The following is an 11,870-nucleotide window of genomic DNA, read 5'->3' on the forward strand; positions in this document are numbered from 1 at the left end:
AAGATAACCTGGACTTGTTATCTTTGAATATATGTATCCTGATTTATTGATGTCACCCCATTAAAAAAATAAAATTATTAAAAAAAATGGATCTACAACCAATACTTGTGGTTTTTAATAAAACTAGCCCACATTGCAGAAAACAATCATCACCACACAGAAGTCTCCAGCGTGAAAATTAAAAATTGTAAAGGACACACCGCATGTTTGGTTAGAAAAAAAAGACCCTGAGATAGTTCTACCTCATAATTGGTCTGGTCTCTGATTCTCCTCTTGGCTAAGGGGAAGCTCCGTCTCCCTCTGTTCCACTCCACACCCACTTATCGAGGTAGCTCTCCTTCCTTCAGCTCTTGTGTAACACTCAGAATACAAAACTGTTCACATCAACTTCTGCATAAATTGAGGCTGAAGCTCTCGTCATTGCCAATCACCAGAAAAGAAATGCCTGCCCAGAACACTGCCATCATGTTTTATGCTAGATCATTTCCTTGTAAAGGAAAGCCAACATTCATCTTGGGGCATATCCCTCCCACAGTTAGGTTCTAGAAAACAGGAAATTAAAATCCAATGAATGTTTTCTGCTACAATGAGTACAAACAGGTGTTGATTTTTAGACACAACTTTGATTCTCTGAAGAAAACATGAAAACATAAAAATATAGAGTATTATGACAAAGTGGTATGATTTCTAGTATGATGACTCTAGAACTCTGACTTTACCACTGTCCTTTGACAGAGTCACTAAATGCAACTACCCTAAATGGCACCATCACTTGCTCAAAACTGTTGTCCATACCCTTCTCAGTGGAATCTCCCAGGAAAATCACAAATGTTATTTAGTTTTTAAAAATTATCCTCACTAGGTTATCCATATCACTCACTGATCATGGTTTTAAAAAATGTTGAATAGTGTCTAAAAATTCAATCTACCATAGATTATTAAATGCTAGGAGAGGGGGTAATGGAGAGTTATTGTTTAATAAGTACCTAGTTTCAGGTTTGCAAGACAAAAAAGAAGTCCTAGAGATTGATGATGGCGATGGTTGCCACTGAACTGTACAATTAGAAATGGTTAAAATGGTAAATTTTGTGATATGTATATTTTACCATAATGTAAAAAAAATAAATAAAAATTCAACATACCCTCAAAAGACGAAGGATTCCCATCATTTGCTAGTCACAAGAATGTGCAGCAAACATGGAAAGAAAGTCACACAGAGAAGTTGGGATAAGGTGTGAATAGCGTCAGTAGCAATGACTGAGAACAGATCTGGGGGACACACTCACTTCTGTGAGTTTAAATCACAAAGGGCACTTGAGCAGGGCTAGAGAAACCCCGGCGGAGAACATGAGAACCAGGCATAAGATGGGTGGAAGAACTGGTGATCCTAAGAGTCTAGAAAGAAGAACCTAAGTGCTTAGAGCTTACACAGTTATTAGCAATTCTTCACTTAACTTCATGGTCAGAAAACAAGGGAGATGACTGAAAGATTTCAGCAATAGTTACGGGCTGAACTGTGTATCCCCAAAATCCCTATGTTAAAGTCTATACCCTAAAATCTCAGAATGTAACTGTATTTGGAAACAGTCTTTAAGGAGGTAATTAAAATGAGATCATTAGGATGGGCCTTAATCCAGTATGACTGGTGTCCTAAGATCAACTAATGAATGAATGAATAAATAAGACAACAATCAATATTTCTCTTTCTCCCCCCCCCTCTTTGCTCCTCTTTCCCTTCCTCTCCCTCTCTCTAAAATCAAACAATAAAGATATTAAGGCATAAAGAAGTACAGAAGGAAGACTTTGTGAAAACACAGGGAGAAGACAGTCCAGCCATCTAAGCCAAGGAGAAAGGCCTCAGAAGAAATCAACCCTGCACAACCTTGGTCTTGAACTTCAGCTTCCAGAATTATGAGACAGCACATTTCTATTGTTTAACCCACCCAGTCTGTGGTACTTTGTCAAGGCAACCCTAGCAAACTAGTGCTCTGAGCATTCCAACTCACACAGTCTGATAGTGGCTACTTGGAGTAGCATGTTGACAAGTATGTATCCTGAGGCCAAATCTGGATTTGCAGTGAAGAGAGCTACCATCAAATGGTGACATATGCCACTGTGGGGAAGGAAGAAAAGAACAGTGGCAGCAGGCATGCCAGGTTTCCACTATCCCTGCACGGTGATGGCACCGACATTTACATGTTACAAAGAATTTTTAATGTTCTTTTCAAAATTATTCAGTGGACAGAAAGAAGCTGAAAACTAGCTTCCTGATGTCTGTGGATCCCCCAACTGCAAAGCACTGTCAGCAAATTCAGTGACAGACTCTGAAAGTCCCAAAGCAACTCAACAAATACAGGGGATTCCTCAAGAAAGGGTAAAGGGGATACTCAGGGAGGGGCCCGGCTGCTGTGAGGCACAGCAGGGTCAGTCCCATGCCATTCAGATGAAACCAAACTGAATGACACAGACTATCGCACTTACATTGCTCTGAAATCCTGCTTGTTTCCACAAAGCCACTGTCACTGGACGATGTTTCACTGTCACTAAAATCAGCAGATACAGGCTAAAATTGGCAAAAAAAAAAAAAAATTGGGGGGGGTCAAATTTGAGATGTTAATTCATAAACCGTAAGTTATTACAAAATAAAAATCGTATCATGCCCTAAGTCATTAGACTACTGTGAGCTAACGTTAACAGGTAAAACTATGGTAAGAAATTTCCCACTCTAGAAAAAAGGGATAAGAACAAGCTATAGTATTCCCCATTTATCAAACTTTAATTTTAGTTCCAACTGTGAGGCAGATATAGCCTAGACCAGGGGTAGTCAACCTTTTTATACCTACCACCCACTTTTATATCTCTGTTAGTAGTCAAATTTTCTAACCGCCCACCGGTTCCACAGTAATGGTGATTTATAAAGTAGGGAAGTAACTTTACTTTATAAAATTTATAAAGCAGAGTTACAGCAAGTTAAAGCATATAATAATAATTACTTACCAAGTACTTTATGTCGGATTTCGCTAAGTTTGGCAGAATAAATCTTTATAAAACAACTTACTTTAGTTATATCTTTTTTTTTTTTATACTTTGGTTGCTCTACTACCGCCCACCATGAAAGCTGGAACGGCCACTAGTGGGCAGTAGGGACCAGGTTGACTACCACTGGCCTAGATGGAGGTGTGAAAAGGCAGAGATGAGGCCCCTGAGTCAGGGAGCTCATTCGAGGCAAGGCAGTACAGATGAACATGACCTCAGGCCTCCATGGTCCACAGACATGAGTTTCCAATCTGACATGTTTGTAGCAAGAAAATAAACTGAGCTCAGAGGAGCTGAGTCACCAGTTCAGACGATGATTATCCTGAATAAACTTTTCCAAATCAGTTCATAAAATAAGTTAAAGGAACCATTAATATGTTATCTGTTTTTAATATTTTCTTTTCTTGCAGTAACTACTTCTCTGTGTTCAAGAAGAAACATATCTCAGCCTGCTTAAAAAAGGAAAAAAAAAAGTGAAGTCAAGAGCCGGTTGGCTCGATGGTAGAGCGTCGGCCTGGTGTGCGAAAGTTCCGGGTTCGATTCCCGGCCAGGGCACACAGGAGAGGCACCCATCTGCTTCTCCACCCCTCCCCCTCTCCTTCCTCTCTCTCTCTCCTCCCCTCCCGCAGCCGAGGCTCCATTGGAGCAAAAGATGGCCCGGGCGCTGGGGATGGCTCCTTGGCCTCTGCCCCAGGCGCTAGAGTGGCTCTGGTCACGACAGAACGACGCCCCGGATGGGCAGAGCGTCGCCCCCTGGTGGGCGTGCTGGGTGGATCCTGGTCGGGCGCATGCGGGAGTCTGTCTGACTGCCTCCCTGTTTCCAGCTTAAGAAAAAAAAAAAGAGAAAACATTTTCGTGAGTGTAACGGCATAATGACTGGACATATACTCACTTGAATATCTGTGAATACAATCGAAGAGACTGCTCCAAATACTAATAATATGAAGTAACATCACTGAAAAGTTGATTTACTGGTCACTTACTTTACCTGCCTAAGTCTAGCAAGGAGGCCTACCCACAGTGCTTGCTCAAAAAACAGTGGTTGAGTCAAAACCACATCTGTATCTGATTACTTATTTTTATATATGAATTTGCAAGAATTGTATTAGATTATGTGCCATATAATGGTACTACTGAAGGCACAGAAATTTTTACCCAAATCAAGTAATTAAAATTCAGAACGTAGAAAAGGACATGTTTGCCTTCAATTTTCAGTCTTTTCTTAACTGGCCAAAATTTTTATATATGAATTAACAAGAGGAACCATATTAAGGTATATTCCATATATTGATGGTATTAAAGGCACAGCGATTTTTACCAGGAGACTTAAATCCAAACCAAGTACCGTAACTAAAATTCAGAAAGTTGAAAAGGACAACATGGTTGCCTCCAATTTTTAGTCCTCTTTACTGGCCAAAAGATCTACATTAAGCCCTGGCTGGTTGGCTCAGCAGTAGAGCGTCAGCCCGGCCCAGCGTGTGGCAGTCCCGGGTTCGATTCCCTGCCGGGGCACACAGGACAAGCGCCCATCTGCTTCTCTACCCTTTCCCCTCTCCTTTGTCTCTTATCTCTTTTCCCCTCCGGCAACCAAGGCTCCATTGGAGCAAAGTTGGCCCCGGCATTGATTAGGGCTTCATGGCCACTGCCTCCTGTGCTAAAATGGCTCTGGTTGCAACGAAGCAACACCCTAGATGGGCAGAGCATTGCCCTATTGGGCATGCCTGGTGGATCCCGGTCGGGCCCATGCGGGAGTCTGTCTCTGCCTTCCCACTTCCCACTACAGGAAAATAAAATTAAAAAAAAATATATTTATAATATCTTAGGTAAGATCCCAAAGGAAAAAATATGAGAAGCCCTGGAAAGAAACTTGAAAGAGAAGATACCAACTACTCCTTAGGAGGGAGGAAAACAGAGAGATACAAGGAAGGTCGTATAGAAAAGACAGATAAAAGAGAGCTGGGCGTTGTACGCACCTTCGCGTAGGCCTGGGGGTGCCCCACCTCCGTGGCCCTGGCGCTGCAGCTGATGCCTCGCGCCCTAACACGGGCACGTCCACTCATGTTGCTGATGAACCTCGAGTGACTTCTAAGACAACAAAGTCTCAGTGTATTTTTTTATCGGCATCTAAACGGCACCACTGCGACCACAGGCAGTGGAAGTGGGCGGTCTCTGGCTCTTGGCTGTAAACACCCCGAGTCCCATGAGTGGGCGGAGGGAGCACGCAAAGCACGAGGGTTCTGTGGGGGGGGGGAGTGTACTGGGGGAGGGCAGTACAATGGAGGGGTGGGACAAGGGCCCAGACTTTCATTATCCTCGGCATAATGATAAATGAGAGGGGGAGCGGTGGAAAGCAAATGGGCACTTTTTGTGTGCGCCCTGACTGGGAATCCAACTGGGACTTCCACATGCCAGGCAGACACTCTACCACTGAGCCAACAGGTCAGAGCCTCCTTCATTTTAAAGTAAGTTTGTCAAGCTTCTTTTAAAATCCTGCTTAATTAGCCTTGTATGGAATATGTAAATTAATTGGGAAGGAATTATCATCCTAACAATACTAGATTTGTTCATTTATTTAAGTTCTCTTTGTATCCTTTAATAGTAAAATATAAAATATAATTTTAAAAATAAAATATAAAAATTTAGGCCCTGGCCGGTTGGCTCAGTGGTAGAGCGTCGGCCTCGCGTGTAGGAGTCCCGTGTTCGATTCCCGGCCAGGACACATGGGGAGAAGCGCCCTTCTGCTTCTCCACCCCACCCCCCCTCTTTTCTCTTTGTCTCTCTCTTCCCCTCCCGCAGCCAAAGCGCCATTGGAGCAGTTTGCCCGGGAGCTGAGGATAGCTATGTGGCTTCTGCCTCAGGCGCTAGAATGGCTCTGATTGCGGTAAGCGAAACCCCAAGATGGGCAGAGCATCGCCCCCTGGTGAGCATGCCACCGGTCAGGCGCATGTGGGAGTCCGACTGCCTCCTCGTTTCTAACTTTGGAAAAATACAAAAATAAATAAATAAATAAAAATAAAATATAAAAATTTAAATTTTTCATAAAAGTATATTATTTAATCTATGGAAATTTTATTTTTTGTTACTACTGTGACCTGTGTCTTGTTTTCGTTATAATTTCTGACTAGTTATTTGTATAGACACTTTATATTAATTTTTGTTAGTTGATACTGTTTATCAAGTTTGCTGTACTCCATAGTTCTTATAGCTTATCTTCGATTTCATTGAGTTTGAATGTAGGTGATCAAATCATCTACAAATTAACAATTTTATCTCATCCCTTATTTTTATTTCTTTTTCTTATCATGTTGGTGAAGTTTTTCTGTACAATATTAAAAGTTACTGTGATAGCTGGCATTCTTGTCTTCATCCTGATTTTAAGGGAACTATCTTATTTTGTTTGATGTTTACTGTAAATATCTAATGTGTAGTGTTTATCATTTTCAAGAAAATCCCCTCTATTCCTAGTTTTCAAAGATGATTTTAATCATAAACATGTGCAGAACTTGATTAAATACTACTGTGGGTCTATCGAAAAGTTTGCGCTAAGGTTATGAAGTCACAGTACAGATGGTTCATGAAAGTGATTTGAGGTCCATAAGAAGGGGCAATAAGTGGGTAAAATGGGGTAGATGTATAGCGTGTAATACTAGGCCAACAGTCACAAACAGTGAACTAGCGATGCCGCTTAGCAATGTGGATAGATCTTCAACACATTGTGTTAAATGAAGAAAAGATTGAGATCTATTCTATGTCAAAATATCACATTAATTTTTAAAACATTAGGAACACATGTACCTGGGTATGTACTAATTTTTTTCAGGTAAACCTATATATCCAAGGATATCCAACATATGATAAACAGTACCAATAGAAGGAAGAATAGGAGAGGAAATAGGGGAAGTGAAAGGGAAAGCAAAATATAGCACAGTATAGAACTTGCATAGACCCATGAGAATCATAGACAATGAACTGAAAAATGTGATTCGTTCAACTTCCTATACTTAGGCCCTAAAATTAAATAAATATTATACCTAATGTTTATCGAATACTTACAGTATTCTTGGCTCTGGGGCAAACATTATTGCCTGCCTTTTAAAGATGGGGAAGTTGAAGCTTAAGAAATTTAAATGACTCACCTAAGGTGTTATAGCTTGTGTGGCCGAACTGGTATTCTAACTCAGGTCTGTGCAACTGTGAAGCCCACACCATATATCCTCATCTTCCTCCAAGAAGGTGATCTGCCTTATTTTAGATACCTCCCAAAATCCTGTGTAATATGCCATGCTCTGCCTTCTGTTTGTTCCCTATCAGAATTCTCTTTTATTAGGTTCTCTTGGGAAACTATTAATCCTGAAGGCTGACAAATGCAAGAAGTAATGATGGCCTGGGAGAGATGTCCAGTCTTGGACTTGGCTGAGTGAAACCACTCAAATGAATAATACATTTTTTAAAATGAATGAATCTGAAAGTAGGGAGGGCAGGTGATCATAAACTGCTGTTATAAAGGAGGGTCAGATAGAAAGCAGAATCTAGACAAGAAAGCCACTTTTGAAAACCAGTATTTTGTTTCTGAGCAGAAAAATAATCTTTTTTGTGTGTGTATGTGACAGAGACAGAGAGAGGGACAGACAGAAAGGGAGAGAGATGAGAAGCATCAATTCTTTGTTGCAGCACCTTAGTTATTCATTGATTGCTTTCTTATATGTGCCTTGACCAGGGGGCTACAGCAGATCAAGTGACCCCTTGCTCAAGCCAGCAACCTTGGGCTCAAGATGGTGAGCGTTGCTCAAACCAGATGAGCCTGCGCTCAAGCCAGCAACCTTGAGGTTTCGAATCTGGGTCCTCTGCATCCCAGTCTGACACTCTATCCACTGCACCACTGCTTGTTCAGGCCAGAAAAATAATCTTTATCCCCATGTTTTCCACTGCAGAGTGACAGAAAGGTTGAGAATATATATAAATGACTTTAGTCTGACTGGTGGTGGCACAGTGGATAGTGTCGACCTGGGACACTGAGATCCCAGGTTTGAAACTCCAAGGTCACTGGCTTGAGCTCAGGATCATCCTGCTTGAGAGCAGGCTTAACAGCTTGAGCATGGGTCACTGGCTTGAGTGTGGGATCATTGAAATGACCCCATGGTCACTGACTTAAGCCTAAAGGTCGCTAGCTTGAAGCCCAGGGTTGCTGTCTTGAGCAAGGGGTTATTGGCTTGGCTTGAACCCCCGGTCAAGGCATGTATGAGAAGCAATTAATGAACAACTAAAGCGATGCAACTATAAGATGATGCTTCTCATTTCTCTCCCTTTTTGTTTGTCTCTCTCTCTCTCTCTCACTAAAATAATAACAATAATGATAATAATAATAAAAGTGCTAATAAAAAATAAGTGACTTCAAACAGTTAAAGCTTTTCAATTTTCCAAATACTGGTGCATTATAAAATCAGAAGTATCAATTATTTAAAATCTTTATCTGGCCCTGGCCATTTGGCTCAGTGGTAGAGCATTGGCCCGGCGTGTGGAAGTCACGGGTTCAATTCCCAGTCAAGGCACACAGGAGAAGCGCACATCTGCTTCTCTACCCTTTACCCTCTCCTTTCTCTCTACTTCTCTCTTCCCCTCCCACAGCCAAGGCTCCATTGGAGCAAAGTTGACCCAGGCACTGAGGATGGCTCCATGGCCTCCACCTCAGGTGCTAGAATAGCAATGGAGCAACACCCCAGATAGGCAGAGCATTGCCCATAGTGAACTTGTCAGGTGGATCCCAGTTGGGCATATGCGGAAGTCTGTCTCTCTGCCTCCCTGCTTCTTACTTCAGAAAAATATGAAAAAAAATCTTTATCTGTGTTTTTCAGTTCTCTGTTATGATTACTGTAATGACATATAACATTGTGCTCTCACATACAATTTAAAAAAATTTTTTTATTGATTGATTTTTTTAGAAAAAGAGGAAGAGAGACAGAAACATTGATCTGTACCTGTATGTGCCCTGACTGGGATTGAACCCTCAACCTTTGTGTATTGGAAAAATGCTCTTACCAATTGAGCTATTCAGCCAGGGCTCATCAGTTACTCCAGGGGTCTCAAACTCGCGGCCCGCGGACCGCATGCGGCCCGCCAAACAATTTTGTGCGGCCCGCAGACTAATCCACGAAGTTCAAAATATTTTGGATAAAATTAAGTAAGCCTAGGGGCCTACTTGTATTTTTCATTTCTCTAGCATCCTAGCTAGATATTAGCTTAGTTAACAGCAGTTGTGATGCGAACTACAGTTTCTGGTCGTTTTGTGACACTGAGTAAACTGCATGTACGATTGTGCTTGTTGTACTGATTTTTTTTTTGTTGTTTTCAACTGCAGTGAGAAAAGTGTTGCGTAACAGTTGCCTTTTGTAGACCTAGTGTGGCCCGCCGAACGGCTGTGATCTTGCTCTGCGGCCCACATGCTGAGTTGAGTTTGAGACCCCTGAGTTACTCTTTAGTGAATTGATTGAGAAAAATGTTTTTGAGCAATACCCCTTGTCAAACACTGTCCTACTCAAGAATGACATGTCTTCAAGGATCTTATGGATCTTGTTGGATACAGAAGCATATTATTGTTGGGGTCCAACCACAACAAGTATTTACTGGGGTCCCGAACAGGAAAAGGTATGAAATTGAAATAAATGATAGGAGACTTAAAGATACACACACACACACACACACACACACACACACACACGGGTTCAGGAGGACGCCACAGCAAACAGTCTCCACTGTTCCTTAGATGTAACGTCTGTGCTCCCAAAAGCACATCCACTTTTATTCATAGAAAAAATGTGGTCCATCAGCAATTCAATTAAATTTCCAAGGCAACTCAAAGACAACCCCCACCATACCATCCAAATCTACTTTACACTAATAAGAAACTAGCTTCCAGCCTCCTCCGGAGAACATGGGTGAGACAGATAAGAATCAGGTGTAGCTCTTTGTTAACTAGGCAAATGAGGTGGGGTTTGGGCCCAGCACCTCTGTCCAGATTGCAAAAATACCTTGTTTATTTATTTGGTCCCCAACACATTATGGGATGTATAGAGACTGATAAACATGCAATGAAGAAATGATAGAAATAATACTTACTTTTTTTTATGATGCTTCTATATCCCCCAGGCCCTTCTGAATGTTATATTCCATTCATTATAATTTATGTTATAGAAACACTGGAGCAATAAGAGTCTCCCATAGTCTGGATTTTGCTTGTTGCACATTCTTGGTACATTTCACTACCCTCTTATTTTCTGCCAGTTGACAGTAACATCAGGGATTGGCCCAGCCTCAGTATACCTGGTATGTTATTGGCCATTTTGTAACATTCGATTCCCAAACCATGGGGAGTTTCCTCTATGCTGGCTCCCATCCTCCCAACTGCCATAGGTTTTAGAAGACATTTCAAATTCTGAGCTCTTGACAATGGGTCCCAAGTACTAAGGAATTATATCTCCATTTCTTCCTGTGAATTAGGACCTGGAAAATGGTTGATTTTACTAGTATTTGTTGAACAAGTAAATTCATCGCAAGATTAGGAATATCCAGTAAAAGTGGAGGGTCTCTCCACATAAGATTTTTAAAGGCATACAACATGGTTACAGATATACACAAGCTTTAGAATCAGACACACTGGAGTTGACATCCCAACTCCATCACCTACTACTAGCTTTCTGACCCAAGAAAATGTATTTAATTTCTCTTAACCTCAGTTTTTTCAACTATAAAGTGGGGATAAAGATGTGTCAGGATTTCTCCACCTCAGCACTGTTCACATTGGGGCCAGGAGGTCCCCACTGTGAGGGGCTGTCCAGAGTGCTGCAGGAGGTTTCCTGGTACCCCTGGCCTGTACACAGCAGGTGCCAGCAGCACCTCCTCTCACTCTCACTGTAAGATCCCAACACGTCTCTAGAGCGGGCCAAACATCTGCAAAAGACAAAATTGCCCAAACTGAGAACAATGGAGAAATGGCTACCTCCTAGGATTGTTTTGAGGGCTAAATGAAGTAACAATAATGATGCTTTGTGTAGTGTTGGGCCATGTAATAAAAACTAGATCATTAGCTATTATCATAAGAATGTGTGAGGGACAGATTTCAGAAAAATACATTTAATACAATTTTTGCCATATTTCATATTTTCAAACTTATGTCAAATCACTTCATGTGCACACACTGACTCATGATGTTGTTAATCCATGATGTTGCCTGTGACACCCATCACATTTTCCTTGGTCCGTATTTCATCTCCAGCCACTGCTGTGGTGATCAGCTGGATGGTACATCTCTCACTTCTGTCCCAGGACTTCACATCATGTAGGCAACCCTTGGCCAATGTGTGGTGGGAAATGGTGACTAACTATTCCCTGTAACATTCATTGGGTGGATGGTTTTCGGGTGCACTCTGTGGCTTCACAGAGGGTCTTCGTGGGACCACGTGTCAGATGCCACAGTGGCGATCAGTTTGATAATGCAACCTTGGGTTGGCTTCATTCTTCTCTGTTACCCTCTTCCCAGTCCCTCTCTAGTGTTCCTTCCTTTCAATCACTTCCCAAATAACCTACCTGCCATCCAAGCCCTTGGCTCATGGTATATTTTGGAGGGAACCTAGGCTAGCATAGTTCAATAAGAGAATACAGTATTCATTCATTTAAAACTTGTCTCATGCCTACTGTGGTCTCAAGTACAGTAGCTGGAATTTTATAATGAGGAAAAATACAATTAAAAAACATAACTAAACTCATTCTGCAAGTCAGCTGCAAAATCAGTTTTTCAGTGATATTAGTCCAGTGGCTGTAGCTTAGATGTTTGAATGATT

The 11,870-nt window shown here is 41.6% G+C and overlaps 1 protein-coding gene across 1 annotated transcript in view; it reads right to left on the minus strand.

The window, feature by feature from the left end:
* The window catches only part of PIWIL4 (piwi like RNA-mediated gene silencing 4), a 51,436-nt gene extending 46,340 nt beyond the window's left edge, over positions 1-5,096 (minus strand). Inside the window, exons 1-2 of the mRNA XM_066253675.1 lie at positions 5,010-5,096; positions 2,482-2,563 (exon numbers count right to left, since the gene is read on the minus strand). Of these exons, the coding sequence (XP_066109772.1) occupies positions 2,482-2,563; positions 5,010-5,096 (169 nt within the window). The remainder of the gene's footprint in view (positions 1-2,481; positions 2,564-5,009) is intronic.
* Positions 5,097-11,870: the final 6,774 nt, after the last annotated feature.

Source organism: Saccopteryx bilineata, chromosome 1 (genome assembly GCF_036850765.1).
Source record: "Saccopteryx bilineata isolate mSacBil1 chromosome 1, mSacBil1_pri_phased_curated, whole genome shotgun sequence".
NCBI lineage: Eukaryota > Metazoa > Chordata > Mammalia > Chiroptera > Emballonuridae > Saccopteryx > Saccopteryx bilineata.